We start from the raw sequence: 17,544 nt of genomic DNA, 5'->3' as shown, positions 1-17,544 counted from the left end.
TATTCAGAAGACTGCCTGCAGATAAGTATGTTTTCATTTATCTTTTGTGAAAACAAGCCCCATTTCCTGTAAGTTGGTATCTTGTAGTGCTGTGAATGCAACATACAACGTCACTGTGTGTTAAGAACCTGAACTTGCTCTCATTTGAGCACAGCCTTCAAATGCATGTTTAATACTTACTAAACTTTCTGGTTTTCCCCTTCTGTTCATTTAGGCCCAAGAGTTTCCCTCCAGCCCTGATGCAAATAGCTCACTAAATGTTGAACACCTTGAGGGCTTTGAAGACATGCGTGTAGAACTTGATCAGGCTGAGCTGAGGCAGAGGGAACTTCAAGGTCGTATTCACCAGCTAGAAATGGAAAACCAGGAGCTCCAGGCAGCTGTCAGCCTTCAGAAAGAACAAGTACAGGTAGAAAAGGAGAAGAGCAATAACTACAGCGAGGAGAACTCCCGGCTGGCAAAGATGATCACAGAGTTACAGAAGCAGTGTGAGGTCTCACATTCCACTCAGAGCACTGTTCATAACCTGCAAAAGTGCCTGCAGTCACTAGAACTGAATGCAGTGGAGCAGCAGAAGGAGTATTCAACAAAGCTGGAGCAGCTGGTGACCAGTAAGGAAGACTGTGCCTCAAAACTGCAGGTGTTGAATCAGGAGCTGGAGGCCTCTAGGGCTTTGGTTGCTATGAAGGATCTTTGCATTGATGAGCTCAAAGCCAAGCTGAGTTTCACAGAACAGAAGAACCTCAACCTCCTTGCAAAAGTTGATGCTGCCTTGGAGGAAAAGGGACAGCAAGCCACAGCCCACTGTGACTCTGCCCTACAGATACAGGCACTGTTAGAGAAGCTTCAGGAGACAGAGAAGGAAAAGGCAGATATGCAAAGACTCAGTGATGAACATGCGTCTCAGCTGAAAGCAGCAAGGGAGGAGCTGCAGCTGAAAGAAGAGGCACAGAAGGAACTGGAATCCAGATACAATCGCCTCACTGTTGACTCCAAAGAAGAGAGCAAAAAGCTGCTTGGGAGCCTGGAAACCATGGCAAAGGAAATGGATGCACTTCAGAAGGCCCTGACCCTGAAAGGAAAGGAGATGGCTGAGCTCCAGACCCAGGTAATGGGGTTGCTGGCTCAGGTGGGGTCACTGGAAAAAAATCTTGAGGAAGCAAGGAAAGAAAAAGAGAAACTTGAGGAGGAGTATGGTAGGAGGGAAGGAGCACTGAAGCAGGAAGCCCAGTTGCAAGCAGAGCAACTTGAACTACAGGAGGGTCGCTTAACAAAGGTGAGTCAGACTGTGTGTAGCCTTGAGGAGCAAAACCGGAAACTCTTGTCTGAGAAAGAGCATCTCAGACAGAAGGTCAAGGAGCTGGAGGAGCAGATGGAGCAGCAAAACTCTGCAGTGAGCGAAATGGGTGAGGAGAACAGGAAGCTGAAAGTGGAGAATGTGAATTTGCAGCAGTCCAAGAAGAAGATGGAAGGGAAGCTGAAAAATTTGGAAGCTTCTAAAGCTTCCCTGGAAGCCGAGGTAGCCAGGCTGAGAGCCTCTGAGAATCAGCTTCAGAGTGAGATAGATGATGCCCTGGTGTCAGTTGATGAAAAAGAGAAGAAGCTCCGGGGTGAGAACAAACAGCTGGATGAGGACTTGCAGAATGCCAGGAGGCAAAGCCAAATTCTGGAGGAGAGATTAGAGGCTCTGCACTTGGACTATGAAGAACTAAAGCAAAGAGAAGAGACCACCAAGGACTTCTGTGCCTCACTTGAAGGACAGCTGAAGAGTGCCAAACAGCATAGTTTACAAATGGAAAAAAGCTTAGGCACCTTGAAGGAAAGCAAAGAGTGTCTCCAGTCACAGCTCACAGAGAAGGAAGTAGAACTGCAAGGCATGGAGAGCCAGTGTGAGCAGCTAAGAGCAGAAGCTGAAAGACATAGGAAGAAAGCAGAGACTCTTGAGATAGAAAAGCTCAGCGTTGAAAAGACATGCCTTCATCAGACAAAGCTTATTGAATCCCTCACATCACAAAAGGAATCAGTGGAAAAACACCAGCTACAGCAGACCGCTTCTCTGGAGAAGGAGGCAAAAGAGCTGGCCTCCAGACTGACCATGAGTGAAGAGCAGTTGGAGGTCAGCCGAAGTGAAGTGTCTAGGCTGCAAGCAGAAGTCCTTGACCTGCGAGTCAAGCTTCAGCAGACCACTGATGAGAGAGAGCAGATGAGAGGTGAGCTGGCAATCACAGGGACTGTCTTGGGTGAGCAGAAGGCGCTTGTCCAGCAGCTGAAAGAGCAAAGTGAGTCACTCAACAGAAACCATGTGCAAGAACTGGTGCAATGTAAAGAAAGAGAAGAAGTGCTGAAAAAAGAGCAGGAGACAGCAGCCCATCAAAAAGCTGAGCTGGAAAACAATTTGCTGAACCTGCAGGAAGAGCTATCCGAGGTTAAGCAGTACTTGGAAGTTGCTAGAATGGAAAATGAAGAAAACAAAGATCTGCTCCACAGGACCAACACGGATATGGCTGAACTTGGTATTCAGATTTGTGCCTTGACCTCTGAAAAGGTGGATGCGGAAGAGCAGTTAGCCCAGGCCACAGAAAGTTTCAAAGAACTGGAAGAACAGGCAGCAGAGCAACAGGAGAAGCTGAAGCTTGACATCTCTAATCTCAGACAGGAGAACAAGAGCCTGCAAGAGAAATTAGAGGAGGCTCAAATATGTGCCGCAGCTGTCCCAAGTCTGCAATTGCAGCTGGAGACGGTAAAGAAACAGGCACAGAGTTTCCAAGAGACCAGCCAAGAAGAGCTGTCTGCAATAAAATTTCAAATGAGCACTGAGATTCTAAATTATCAGACAAAATTCAAGGTAAATTAATGTGATTATTATAGCTGAGGGAGCTGTGCAGGATTTCCCCTGCTTTACTGACTGCTGCAGCAATTACTGCATGAAATCCTAAGGTTTGTGTTGGTCAGGCTCTGAGACTGGCACGCAACTAGCCTTAGCCTGGGAATCTGACAATGTCTCTACACTCATGACCTAGACCTATCTGAGGTAAAATAACTCTCCACAGTTTTTTGGAGAAGTATAGTGTGGCCATCTGAGCACAGTGGAGAGGCCATGTGATATGGAAAAGCCAGCCAGTAATGGAGAGGGTGATGATTTCTTATGTTGGCACTGAAGGTGGCATCTTCTGTAACTATTCCCTCTGGTCACAGCTGTGACTTTTTTCTTTTGTGGTAGGAATATTGCAAGACCTGTTCCCCACACCTGTAACACCACTAACTCCTTAAAACTGATTTTGATGAAAGCAAACTTAGACTGAGACCAGATACTTTTGCAGTTAATTCCCTCATGTATTTTTGCTTTCAACTGCTCAAGGTAGCAGCTGAGAAGATCACAGTTTTGCTTCCAGAAAAACATGAGTCATCCCTGTATATGTGAAACAGCACTCCTAAAGGCTGAAGATTTTATTGTGTTTGTTCTGCCATTCTGAGATAATGTCTAAGACTGGCAGTTGATCAGAGGCTTATGCCACTTCTGGTATCCAGAAATCCTGCGAGTTTGAGAAAACAGCATACATTCATTTATGATTCATTTTCATAAAGGCTTCTTTAAACCTCAATATTATTTGGGCTATCTCACTCTTTTGAGCCAAAGCATTTTGCAAGTTGGGCCTTCTTTTTGTTGAGAACTGTAATAGCCCATAGGAAGTAACAATAAAACACAGCTAGTCTGCCATCACAGAGGGGAGTTGCCTTGAATCCATGAGTTGGATGTCTCTTTAGCTGTCTTTCATGAGCCTGACAGTGGTGCTGCATCTATCCCATACATAGCAGTAAGAGCACTCATGATTCACAGTTGGGAATTTTGTAGATGAAGGGGTGGCCGCCAGAGGAACGCTAACTCCTGGCTCAATCTCTCTGCTAGGCTGTCAGTGAAGAGTGTGGGAGAGTAAGAGAGCAACTTGAGGAGCAGAAGCAACAACAGCATGCTGCAGAGGAAGAGATTGCGGAGTTACAAGTAGGTGCTTGATCTGATTAAAAGACCAGTGTTTGTGTCAGCAAGCATTAGTGTAATTGAGAAGGCAGGCAGCATTTCTGATGACTGGCTGTGAGTCTGAGAATGTCCTTGAATAAATACAGGTGCTGCAGACAAAATACTCGGCAGCTGAAAGTTAGCCACTGAAACAGAGATTATGAAAAGCACAATGGCACTTAGGATTTGTCCTGCTTTGAAAGCTAGTCAGGTTTTATATAAGACCTGGTTATGTATACACTTCTTAAATGGGGGTGCAGGTTTAAAAAGTGTCTGTCTTAGGCCATGCATGCCCACTGCACACAGATGCACATGTGGATCCAACTCTTTGCATGCTGCAAAGGGCACTGAATCAGAGGATTAATCTGGCTGAGAAATAACCCGTCCAGAAAAAAATAGGATTTTTGCAATGCATTTATCAAACAGTTGAGTTCAGAGGGTCATACTGAGGTGTAAGGAATCCAGAAAGAAGAAAGTTAAGGTTATTGAACCAGGCCCTGCTTGCTAGCAGAAGTACGTATACCTTTAGATGCAGTTGGTATGTTCCCTGCAGACTCCGAGTTTGGCAGACTTCTCTGGAGAGGCTAGCTGTGAAAGAAGTTTTTGTTTCCATTGTCCTTCATGTTCCATATAGCTTTAATAAACAACGTTTTCCTCATTTTTCTTTTTTTTTTTCTTTTGAAACTTTTAGGTGATGAAAAAACTTTAAGGCTGTATTCTTTTGCCATTATCTTTGAGATAAGGAGGCAAAAGCTCAACTGACATGGACTAATAATTACAGGCTCAATACTGTCTGTCTTTAGAGTCTATCCCTTATTCAGTGTGACAGAAGTAATCAATCACTAGTACACAACTAATTAGTGTCTGCTTATACAATAATATCTTAATTGGTAGTTTGGCTTTAACTGATTCTTTTAAAGCATTGTTTAGGTGTCTTGGTAATTGTCCAATGCTTGGTAAAGTGATTTTTTTAATATGTAAGGAAATACAGTAATTTATTTCACTAGGCTGCAAACACGAGTTTGTCTAGAAAGCTGGATGAAGCAAGAGAGCAGCTGTCTGAATCAGAATCTGCTCGGCTACAGAACGAAGAGGAGGTGACGTCTCTGAGAGAACTCTTGGAAAGGTGGGAGTTTGGGCTCTTTACACAAGCTGTTAATTTTAAGCCAAGCAAGGGGCCAATAACCAAAGCATATTGAAGATTGCTGTGGTTTATGAAGTAGCATATGCCACGGGGTTTATATAGGGCAAATAGTGCATGGGCACTGACGGGGAATATCAGATTGACACTTCAGATGAGAAATATGTAAATTACACAGCACACATGCAAGGTTTAGGTTTTATTGTATTGTTAATTTAGCTGATGATGTAAACTCACTGTATGTCTTCCTTTATGAAACTGGAAGACATTTTATAACCTCCTTTACCTTATAGGTTAGTCACAAAATTAAAACACCAATACTGGCTCTTTTTTTTTCATAAGGAATAGAAAATTTGCGCTGTCAGTTTGTTTTTTCTCTCCTTTCCACGAAGTTTCAAGGAATCAGTAAGAATTATTTGAATGGGACCACATCCTGCATGTCTTTTTCAGGTTTCTTATCAGTTTTAAGTATCTAACGTGGACTGTGTTTCCAGGGTCTGTAATGTGGGCCTGTGTGGTGCGGATTATTTGGCAGTCTGAAATAGATCTTCATGAGGCATGGGCTCACACAGAGTCTAATGAGTTAACCAAAGCCTATGTACTTTTACATTTTTGTGCTGATATCATCTGTCTTTGTGGGAAGACTGATGATTCTTGATCTCTGCTTGATCTACGTTGTCAGTACAAAATCTAACTCACCAAAATATTTGAATTCAGCTGAATTGGCTGAGTGAGTTCAGACCAGCTCAGCCCTTCGTGTTGTGTTGCTGTAGCATTTTTGATCCATTGCTAGGACTCACAGTACTGAAATTACCATATTGTCAAGCCAAGACTTACATTTTTGGAAGCTTCCTGGGGACACTTCTTTCTACTGACTGTGCAGTGAACTGAGTTGTCATAACCTTTAGTTTTTTAATTGCATCTGTGTTAGAAGAATACAGTGAGAAACTGGTTTGCTTCCCTTTTGTGAACACGAAGGCTGTGGAGGAGTGTGTCTTGAATGGCCCTTTTGTGTACAACCTGCAAATGCTGGGCAACCTGCGGCTATAGGACCTTCCCCATTTAGCTCAGTTTGCAGCTGCTGATGATCTTAGCTTCCAAGGACACTAATTTTATTCCCAGTGTGGTAGCCTTCATAAGCTTCGCTATAAGCAGGGCATCCAAGAAGTTGCTGATTGCTGACTGTGTTCACCAGATAACAGATCTGCGTGCACTTTCAGTGATGCAGGAAACTGGAGAGATTCTGGCTAGCTATAAAAAATATGCACACTGAGAACAATTTCACTGAAACTACCTGTTTTTCAGGGTGGAGAACCCCTTTCTTCCATGGGGAAGACTTGAATGCACATGAGCCAAGAACGATTCTTAATTGCCTTTGTATTTGATCAGGATCCAAAAAGAAGCTGATGAAGCAAAAGAGAAGGTCCTGGATTACAGTGAGAAGCTCAGCAAGGTGGCAGCAGACAAAGATAGCAGCGACCAGAAGTTGTTTGCTGAACTGGATGACCTGACAAGAACAAAACAGTTCCTTGAAGAACGTTTGATAGAACTTATCAGGTTTGCATCAAAATAAACAGCAAGCAGAAATTAAAATCCTAGCTTAGGATGTTAAGGGATACTGCCTAGGTGGTTCAGTCTTGTATTCCTGAATTGAAGATACAGGTAATGGCCAAGTTCATCAGCAGTTGAAATTTTGCATTTCCATAATGCAGTCAAAAATATAACACCCAATATTATCTCCTCCTTAATTTGCTGTCTGTTTTGCAAAAAATATGTAGTTCTCTGCATGGCTTGTATTTTTCTTCCCCCTCCTTCCCAAGAGCTTCACTAGGTTTCTTTGTTTCTGAAAGATCCTTAGAAGTTACAGAAAAGCAATTTTTACTGTGAAGCTTTCACCAGCATTCAAATTGAGGTTGATTAACAGTAAACCAGCACTGATAATTTCTATGTGTTTTCCTTTCTTTTAACTGTGTCTCTGCAGAGATAAGGATGCTTTGTGGCAAAAATCAGATGCTCTAGAATTCCAGCAGAAGCTTAGTGCAGAGCAAAGGTGGCAGGGGGACACAGAGGTTAATCATTGTCTCGACTGCCAGAGAGAGTTCTCGTGGATGGTGCGCCGACACCACTGCAGGTCAGTTTGTTGAACTCTATTACGCTGTTCAAAAGCAAAATTCAGTATGATTGTTTACATGGATGAAATACTTCTTAATGTTCATAGTTCATTGGTCAAAATCATTGATACAGGACATTGTAGAGGCTGAAAGAACACATGAGCTCACAAGGAGATAAGAAACATTAATGGAAAGGTCCCTTGACAGGTATCAAGGCAAAGATCTGGATGCAACTCTGACTTGGGGAGTCTGTCAGTTCCTCATTTCTGGAAAGAAAGAAAATCACACCCTACATAGTGTGTTTCTTTGAAGGACTGTGTTTTTAATATATTTATTATGCACTGCTCTGTGCATGCTGTAAACAATATTCATTAAGATGGTTTTGCTATTGTGATAGAAATATTCCAGAACAAATCCAACATGCTGTGCAGTTATAAATTTGATTACTTACAGTAGGTATGTTCAGAGATAATTACTGATTGCAGAGTAATCTTTAAAACAAAAGTCAATATTAAATTATTTCCTATTCAGTTAGCCTGCTTGGAGTTATTAGTTACCTGATCTAGATTTATTCAAATATATTTAAGTGGACACATTTCAGGGTCTTAGTGATATGTTTGTTTTGGCTCTTTACTGTTCTTTATCCTCATGACCTGATTCATAGTGTAAGGTGTGTAGTACTGGGACTGTTTCAGTTGCATATGAATGTAGGGAACATTTGATGGGGATTAATGAATAGCGAAGTCGTTTCCAGTAACAACTTCCAAATTACTAATTTCTACTAAAATCTGTGAAACCTGCTCGTGTTTTCACCTACTAATGATTTAAATGATTATGAAAAACAAAAACACTAAGACTTCATGAATAACAGTCATCCCTGCTGGGTGCTTTTCTTCATAAAAATCTTAACTTGTTCATTAAAAAGCAGTCGACAGGTTTACTACTGAGTGACTGCAGAGCGGAGAGGGCAGGAAGGATGAATGTACATGTACGTGTCCAATATTGTTTCTTCTTCCTTGTCTGAAGGGGAGAGGGGTGATTACTAAGTAGAGACATATAGATGTGTTCTTACAGTCCTTACAATCAAATAGAGTTTTGCTCTAACTGAGTATGAGATTTGATGTGTGTAATACTAAATACATTTCCTTTGTATGTACTTAATATATATATTATTTATTTGTATTGCATATTTGTGGGTATTTAATTGTTTTATGTCTTTATATTTAAATGTATATTTAAATTTTTTTAGTATTTTTATGGTTTTTTTCTGTTTTCCCTATTTATTAAGGCAGCAAAGTGTGAATGTGAATTTCTGTCCTGTGTTTATCAAGAAAACTTGCTTCACATCAGAAAGTGGCAGAGTCTGTATTGTGAGTTCTGCCATGGATGTAGCGTTTGGGCTTTTGCAGAGAACAAGACCATTATGACAAAGCCCCAGACTCTGTCACGTAGATATATTCCACCTGTAGGTGTTACTATTCTAACACCTTTGGTTTTGAATCATTTCTAGAATGTGTGGTCGCATTTTCTGCTACTACTGCTGCAACAACTACATGGTGACAAAGCCTGGTGGAAAAAAGGAGCGTTGCTGCAGAGCTTGCTTTAATAAGCCTAGAGTCATTGTGGACAGTACAGATGACTCTGGATCCAGTGCCAACCAGGAAGGATCACCAGCTTCATTGGAATCGCCTGTGTCACCATCCGAGAGGGCTTTTGGTTAGTGTATTGTTTGCATGCTGTGGAGAAATAAGTAGTTCTTAGACATTCTCCAAGAAACCACATGGTCACTTCCTACTCCAAGGACCTGCATGTTCATGAAGTGTTTTCAGTGTGGGACTGGTCCCGTCTTTGAATTTGATTGGTATTGGCAGAAACTTGCATGTATATTAAGTGAGTGTCAGTCAGCCTGAGGTTTTCGGTTGGTTCTAGTAGTTACCTAATGCTTGTGTACAGGTAGAGGAATGGCCCGGTCTTCCCCCTTAAGGGGTTTTGCTTGTTTGTTTTCCAGACAACCAGCTAATATTGTTTCTGTTTCTTTTCATGTCCTTTTATGGCACAGTTGCAAGTGAAGCCTCTAAACCACCAGATGATGCAGCATTTGATATAATCACTGATGAGGAGCTGTGCCAAGTACAGGAATCAGACTCTCTCCACAATGAAAGTCAGATGGAGGGAGAATCTCTGGATCAAAGCGTGACAGATATGTGAGTAAACACTGCTTCATGGAGAGGGGACTCTTTCAGGGTTTGTTTGGAGTGTTGTTTTTTTTTCCATTCAGTGGGAATAGCCAACCTCTGCATAAAGAGAAGACGCTTCTGTTCCCAGCCACATGTTTGGTAGACCAACACAAAATAATTTTGGCCTATTTGCACAGTCAGCATCCAATCTAGTAAATCCAAACAGCTCCATCCTCTCCCTCCACCTGGTTCACCACAGCACAGAAGAGTAGTCCCAGTTCTGTGCTGTCATCAGGCCAGCTGTCACCATTAAAATCAGCTTGCAGGCCACACTGGATCACTGGTCATTCACACTTAACTTATAATAGGAGCTAAGCGATACTCTCTGTCAGACTCACCTTTACTTAATATCAAGAGAACAAGGAGGTGGGGAAAAGATAAAGAAAGATGTGCTCTTTTTATGACAGGCTTCATTGAACTGCATGTGAAAAAACTGGTCTGTGTCTGTAAGATTCCTTACTACTTTAAAGATAACAGGTTACAGAAAAGAAAAAGAACAGGAATTGCGTAGCTAAGTCTGGCACAAGTTTGTTCTTTTTTTCCTTAAGAAAATTAGAGTGAATGCAGATTTCAGTCATTTTTTTACATCTATTTCTACATAAATTAGCAATGAAGAGGATCTAAGGCCGTCTGAATATCTGAGTACTTGGTTTGCAAACTATGTTGTAGTATTATAGTCTTTGTATAAACATGGATAATGTATATCCTTTTTTATACAAAGTATTGTTTTACTATTGTTCAAATATTTTCAAGTATTTTCCAAAAATTCTGTAAAATATATTATCTTTCCAAAACTTTTATATATTTGAGAAGAAAAAAAAAGAGCAATTTCACCTAAATTCTGTACTTGTTTTGCTTCTGAGCAGAAAAATAAGCATGGTAAATCTAAATGCTAAACTGAAAATAGGCACAGAGTAACCAGTCTGCTGCTGAGAAAGCAGACCTAGACTTTCTTGCCGTCAGCAGACCCGTTTCCAGCATAAACGAAGTGACTTGCAATTTGGGTAGAAGGCAGACTGTACAGACTTGTTTATTTGATAAAAAAAAATTTCAAAATTCTCCATTTTTGTTTCTTGGTAAATAAGTTCTATGTACTCTGCCCATTTTGTATGCTGTTGACACGGACAGTATATTCATGTTTATCATGCATTGGGCAGACATGAACGAACTTAGTTTCACAATACTCTTGTGAAGTTAGTATTGCCTTTGTTTTGCAAAGGGACAATTTGCAGTGGGGGATTTTTTGTTTGTTTGTTTGAAGAAGAAAAAAAAGTGTAATGTACTACTACTCTGAATTCATGCTGGCTGCAGAGGGAATATCACAGGTGAGTTAACTCTGGAGAATACAGCCAGGAGAAAAGAAATAAGTGTGTGTCACCATTTTTTTCCATTTGGGATTGGGCATCTTGTCCCACAAAGTATTCAAGCTGGAAGGAAGGATTGCCACTAATGGTGGAATACTATTCTTGAAGGGCGGCCATGCAACATCCTACTTGCACCATGTAAACTTTTAAAGGCTGTCCACCTGCCCTTATTCACAGATTATAGGCAGGAAATCCAGGAAATAGTGTTTTATCCTCTGTTGCTCTTGGTTCATCAGTTTTATGAGCAGGGGGGAGAGTCCTACTATGGTCATACTTTCAGCTTGAGGCATACTTTGCAGAGAACACAGACCACACCTGCCCTTCCCCATGACACTTGTAATGTTTGAAAGGTCTCACTAGCCTGAACAGTGGAGAGGAGAATGGCCTTCTTACACTCTGGATGATTTGAGCATCTTATGTTGATTTTGTGGTTTTGTGTTATGAGACAGATGCAGAAACTGATACATGAGTCAGATGATGGTGTGGCACCTGTGGTACATGTTGAAGGAAAAAAGCAAAGCACAGTGTTGATTATGACAGCACAGAAGTTTTCTCACTTGTTTCTGTGGTGAGGAGTATATGTGTACCCAAAGCCTGAGTGTAGCTTAGCACATGAGCAGATAATACAGCATTTGATACCATGGGTGTTTGAGGGTAGACATGCCAGAGCCACTATACTGAGTGTATAGGTTCCGCTAACCCTCTGTCCTGTCTTTGACAGCAGCCCATAACAGATGATGTACTGAAAATTTCCCAGTGTGTTTTCTCCCACCTTCCAAGGATCTGCAGTTCAGAGACTTCTGAGCTACTCATTTCACTGCTGCAGATTTCTTGGCCATACTGGACTGGCAAACCACCTTGACTTCATATAGACCTTTGATCTTTTTTTGGAAAGTGTCCAGCTAAATGTGGCCTGATTTCTGTGTGGAGACTTCAGGTAGTCTTGAAGTATAAATAATAATCCACTGGCATCCGAATAATGTTCTCTTTGCATGAAATTGAATATATGGGGTAGAATTTGCTTTGATATTGTGCCTGGGGAAGACACAAAGGATCCAAGATTGTGCTTGCTAGATGCATGTCTGAGGAATGCATACAAATAAGTAAGTTTTCAGGCCAGACTTCTTTATTGGGATTCTGCTGAAAATAGTCCAAGCTATTCGGTTTTTGCCAGAGATTTGAACTAATTGGTACAGCTCTAAAAGGGAGGCAGAAAAGCAACCAAGAGAGGGAAGAGAAGGGAGGCTGGATGGTTCAAATAGAGAGAAGATCTGCAATAGACGTGCTCTGTTGACATAGTTTCTTACAGCCTTACTCTGGCTCAGTGTCTGGCTGAGTGTAGACAGAGTGCCCTTACTTTATTCTGGGTGTGAGTCCTTGCTGGACTGGAAATGCGAATTGGTGCTCAAAGCAGTGAATTATCTTAGAGGACATTTTATTTTCTATTTGTCCCCCTTTTGGTGTCTACTGTACTGTTACTCTATTTTTGACTTGTTCTCTTCACTTAACCCTGCCCTGTAGTTCTTTCCTTGAAGTGACATGAAATGATTACAACAACATTACTTCATAACAGCAAATTTTGAGAGACTGCCTTTATTGGTACAGGTCAGTTGAGTACCAAATAAAACTCATCTTGGCAGCAGTCGCTTCATGCTTTCATGTCTGTTATGTGAGTTTGGAGCAACCTGATTGAAATTGTAATGTGAGAAGCTGAGATAAGTTGTGCAATTGTGGTGCATCCTGCTACTTCAAGGCTCATCGGTTCTCTTTTGAAGTGTGGTATTTTTAAACTCTTCTATTTCTAAAGCATTCGCGTTTGCAGATTGTGTTCTAAAACAAAGGTCAGGATATTGTATAGCACTGGGTCAGAGTCCCCAGGGTAAACCAGTGCACTGTGTTTCCATTTTAACATATTGTAGAAATTACATGCCTGCAATAAATATTGCAGCAGCAGAATCAAGATCATAGATGGCAGAAGTGTAAAAAAAAAAAAAATTAAAAAAAAAAATTGCCACTACCCAGGTACAGAAACAAAGAGTTTCGTTTATTCATACCTTGGTATTGTTTTTGGTAGAAAGGACATCTCAGCCTGTCTGCACTGTGGTTGCTTTGGTTTGGATTCCTTTTTTCTTAATGACTCATAACACTCTTTCCTGACCTAATTACAACTCACATGGCTGGGCAGGGTGCCAGCAACGCCAAAAGGGGGAACTGCATGTGGTCTGAAGCATTCGCTGCCCTCCGCAGAACCAGCCGGTGAGAGGACAGGACAGGAGCACCTCTCGCCACCCTCTGCTGGCAAAGCCTGCCTTGCAGCTGTGTGTTGGGATAGCAGCTTTACTTGCCACACAGACGTGAAAGCACAGCACATTCCTTCCTAGTTTTGTTTTTAAGGGTATTGCACCATTTCACTATGGGAGAAACAAGAGACATTGTGTAGTAAGAAAAGGATTGCCTTAAGCAGCTGTTTTCTAAGGGGAAAAAGGTGAATGGACACAATGGTGCTGATAAGGGTCAGGTACCACTGAGCTGCAGTGATCTGGTAGGAGGGACTGAGTGTTAATGGGGAGGAAAGGAACATCCAGAGTGAGCTTGGTTATTGCAAGAATAGTTTGAAATAGGTTAAAACTGGTATTTCAAAGCTGTAATTCACAGGACTTTCAGCCTTTGGACTGGACCCAACCCTGCCTTCATCACAGGCAGCCCACAGCTGCATAAAGCCCTCCCTCTGCTCCTCTCCAACATCCCCTCTTTCTTTTCCAGTCTCCACCCTTGTTCTGCTACCCTGCAAGAGCTTTTGCATACTTCTGCCCCAGTCTGCACTACCCGCTGCGCACCTTTTTGCCTCTTGCTGGGAAGTGAAAAGGCCAGAGGTGGAAAGGAGGGACTGCAGGAGCAAGGAAGAACAACTAAGGAATCCACAGTTTCATGGCAAGGGAACCAGGGTGTGAAGGGGATGCCAGGAAAAACAGACTGGAAAGATGTCATGGTGCAAAGAATGTGTGGGAATTAGGGTGTGAGAGTTTGCACTGCTCAGTGTTAGAGCCCATGTATGGTATGATATCCCTTGTGTTGACAGGGAGTCTAGTCATCTGGCAACATGAGCTCTGTTACCAGAAGTAAGATACAAAGATGCGTACGGGAGATTCAGACCATGAACCTGATATTAGTTGGAAGGCAGATGAAAATGCTGCTTTATTACAGAAATTTTCGATGAATGCTAAAGGAGCGCATGTGGAGACCTTCTCCCAAATGGAAAAACAAAAAACCCACAAAAAAAGCCAACCACACATGAAACCCAGCATAAAGATTGAAATGTGTATGTTTTTAATCCAGGAATTCTCATGAAATGAATGAGCTGAACTAAAATCTGTAATATCTTTGAAACAAAACTCATAAATGCTTTTGTTAACAAACACCTTTCATGGAAAACCAGCAGGCTAGAGGTTTAGTGAATGTCTCTGGAGTCCTGAAGTCCAAGTTAGCTTTATGTCATGAAGAACGGAATTTTATCTCATTGTTTCTTATACCTTTTGAAGATCTTCTGCACAGTTAACTCCGTTACCAGCTTTGTTTTAGGATCAGCTCTGACCAGGAAAAGCAGGAAGCACTGAAGTATCAGGATAAGATAGGTTGGTCTAAAGCCGATCCAATGTCTTTACTAATGGGATCATATTTCCTCTTTCATGCAAGCTACCTATCTCAGTATTTTAAAAAAAAAAAAAAAAAGCTGTAAATAGTTGCCAGATTTTCTAGGCAGTCTTATAGCGGGTACATGCTTGTTGCATCTGCATTGTTTGAGGCGGTAAAAGTTTTAGAGCCTTCTTCTTCAGTGATTTGCCACTGTTTAGCTGTAACTCGCTGTTTGATGCATCTTGAGTTTTTCATAATTTTCTGTAAGTTCCTCCTGAATTTCATCCCCATGAAGAAATACAGGACAGGGTTAAGACAGCCATGGAAATAAGCAAGAGCTTCTGTTATGATGATTGCATATTCAAAACTGCTGTTCAAGTTAAAGCTCCAGTCTATGATTTTTATCAGTCTCAAGAAAGTATAGGGTGACTGAGTAAGAATAAATATGGCAACTACAGAAAATATTCTTTTTAGCGATTTGTTCTTTTGAAAACTCTTGGCATGCAGTAAGGTTCTAATAATTAGTGAGTAGCAAATGATCATGGCTAGCATTGGAATAAAATAGCCAAGGGTCACTTTGATCACTTCAAGAACCAGTTCTGTGCGATGGTTTGGGTATTCTTCCTGACATATTGCCTTATCAATACTAAACACCTCACTAAAAATAAACTGCGGTGTGGCAAATGCTAGTGCCATCACCCAGATCAAGACACAGATTAATTTGCCCCATGTCATTCGTTTGGTTTGACACATATGTGCTTTGGTGGCAAAAGTAATAGAAATAAGCCGGTCAAAGGTGGTAGACGTTAGAGTTAACATTGAAGTGTACAAGTTCAGAGTATACAAGCCCCGTATAATACGACACACCACGGTGCCAAAAGTCCACTCCTGAGCAGCAGAATATGCCCAGAATGGCAGCGTCCAAAGGAAGACCCAGTCAGCTATAGCCAAGTTCAGCAAAAATATATCTGTCAGCGTCCTCAGTTTCTCATAGAAAACTAGTATGACAAAGACCAGCGCGTTTCCTGCTAGCCCAAGGATGAAAACAACCGAGTACATACAGGGCAGGAAGACTCTTGTAAATGTGTGAAAATTCTCACTTCCGTTTTCATAGGGATCAATGATGGAGAAGTTATAATAAAAGTTAGCAGTATCTGTAGTTGCCATGTTGCCTTCTTTTTAAAGGTAGCCTGTAAGGAGACACATTGAGATTTTTTTTACTCAGCAAATAATTAAATCCTAATGCATCCAGGAGACAGACAAAATCCTAAGTGCTAACAGATAAGAGCTGTAGTAAAACTTCCATGACAGACAAAAGCAAATATATTTATTTGCTGAAGAGGGTTGTCTTGACAGTCAAGATCCAAACACAACAGCTGGTGGATTTAAACACATCATCTGTTACCAGATTTATACTGACGGCAACTCAAAAGATAAACGAGACAATTACAGAGGCTTCCGAAAACAGAATATGGATTAAGCTTTCAAATACATCAGTGGTTTAGTGTTTGGATCAAGGGATTCTGGAGGAATCCATGAGAGAAACGTAATTCATTTTGCCAAATTCAGCCTTTAGGCTCAGGTTGCAGGCTCTAAGCATCAGAGTCGTTTGGCTTGGGTTGGACCTGTCTCAAAAAGTAGGGTTTGAGTCTCAGTAAGCAAGCGCTTTAGAGCTTGTGGTTCGGCCTTAGCTCGTTTAGATGTTAGTCACATCATCAGAGGGCGGTACTTCTTCCTTCCCCTTTCTCAAGTGACTGACTGGAAACGTGGAGGATTTTCATTAATGTCTTTTCCCCACTTGATTTTAGTTGATCTGTTTCAAACACTTGTATTACTGTCAGAGGGGTGACCACTTCTCTCTCAGCCCCCCTCCATCACACCCCCTCTCCAGAGCTGATACAGTATCACAGTGTCAGCTCTCCAAGGCAAGGGGCTGTTTTCTGTCAGGGCTGTCGCCAGCACGTAGGACTAACAGCAAACGACCAGATTTGCAAGTTGTTTACCTTGTAAATAAAGTCTTTTGTGAGACAGGTTAATGGGGTTTTCAAAGATTTAGCCTAAGCTTAAATGTCCTCTCTCTTGAGCTACAAAGAGGATGTTTCTACGTGACTAATCCTACTACAAAATATTACTCAGCATAAGATTAGCAGAATTCACCTCTGAATCATTTAGATTGGCAGAAAGGCCTCGCCTGCATGAGTTATAACGTGCAGCAGACTGAACGTTACCTGAAAAAGTAGTTTCCATGGGGCCAAAAGCAGAGCCAGTGCAGTCTGTTAGTCACCAGAGAAGTACTATAAAACTGCGTGCCCCTTTGAAAAGTTACTGGCTCTTTATAAAATACTTTACTTTTCAATTCAGATGGAGGCCAAGCATGGGATGAAGATAACCTGCAAAAGTAAGTTAGGCTCAACAACAGAAATGCAGTGTATACTGAAACAAATGGAAGCACTGTGTTTTATTTTACGTACTCTTTGCAACAGCAGTCAGCTGATGTTTCTTGCCTCTGTCTTGTAAAGGAAAGGTGTTGTCCGCTAAGCTGAAACAAAGTAATTACCAGGCACTCAGTTTTGTAGTTTGACAACATAACGTTCCTTTAGTAGCCTTACTGAAGTAGTACAGAACTTTCTGCTATCCAAGCTTACTGGAAATTAGCCTTATTGACTCTTTTAAAAGAATTATTTTTAATACCTGCTTTTAATCCTTAATAGGTTTTTTTCCCATAATAAGATACAGCATTCGCTCTCTGGACAGACCGAAATATTTAAAATTTTAATTCACTTTTTTCCTATTACATTCATGTTCTTCACAGGAATTTTCAAATTCAGGCAGTAATACCCTAATTTGTTTTTGGTGAAAGCAGATGGGAGTTTTACTATGGATTTCATGTGGAAGCCAGGCTAGGATAATTTTTGAACTCCAAGCTGTGCAGAATTTTCTTACGTACAAATAGCAGGCACTGGCTTCTGATATTGTTGTCTCCCCCACATGCTAACATGAGCAGATCTGCATATCGATGGAGAACAGAATGCTGCAGAAGAGA

The 17,544-nt window shown here is 41.4% G+C and overlaps 2 protein-coding genes across 7 annotated transcripts in view; one reads left to right on the top strand and one right to left on the bottom strand.

Moving 5' to 3' along the window:
- Positions 1-17,544, top strand: part of FYCO1 (FYVE and coiled-coil domain autophagy adaptor 1) — a 53,400-nt gene that overhangs the window by 18,751 nt on the left and 17,105 nt on the right. For 5 of the 6 annotated variants that reach the window (XM_072853805.1, XM_072853800.1, XM_072853801.1 and 2 more), the window contains 7 exons: positions 215-2,845; positions 3,908-4,000; positions 5,023-5,141; positions 6,546-6,713; positions 7,138-7,287; positions 8,778-8,983; positions 9,327-9,471. In XM_072853805.1, coding sequence (XP_072709906.1) covers positions 215-2,845; positions 3,908-4,000; positions 5,023-5,141; positions 6,546-6,713; positions 7,138-7,287; positions 8,778-8,983; positions 9,327-9,471 — 3,512 coding nt within the window. The remainder of the gene's footprint in view (positions 1-214; positions 2,846-3,907; positions 4,001-5,022; positions 5,142-6,545; positions 6,714-7,137; positions 7,288-8,777; positions 8,984-9,326; positions 9,472-17,544) is intronic. The other variant, XM_072853806.1, reaches the window with a different exon arrangement.
- CXCR6 (C-X-C motif chemokine receptor 6) lies at positions 14,631-15,668 on the bottom strand. Its single transcript, XM_072855035.1, has one exon. The coding sequence runs from the start codon at positions 15,666-15,668 to the stop codon at positions 14,631-14,633; it is 1,038 nt and encodes a 345-aa protein (XP_072711136.1).

The sequence above is a fragment of the Ciconia boyciana genome, chromosome 2, assembly GCF_034638445.1.
Source record: "Ciconia boyciana chromosome 2, ASM3463844v1, whole genome shotgun sequence".
Taxonomy (NCBI): domain Eukaryota; kingdom Metazoa; phylum Chordata; class Aves; order Ciconiiformes; family Ciconiidae; genus Ciconia; species Ciconia boyciana.
This window is presented reverse-complemented; position numbering and strand designations above follow the sequence as displayed.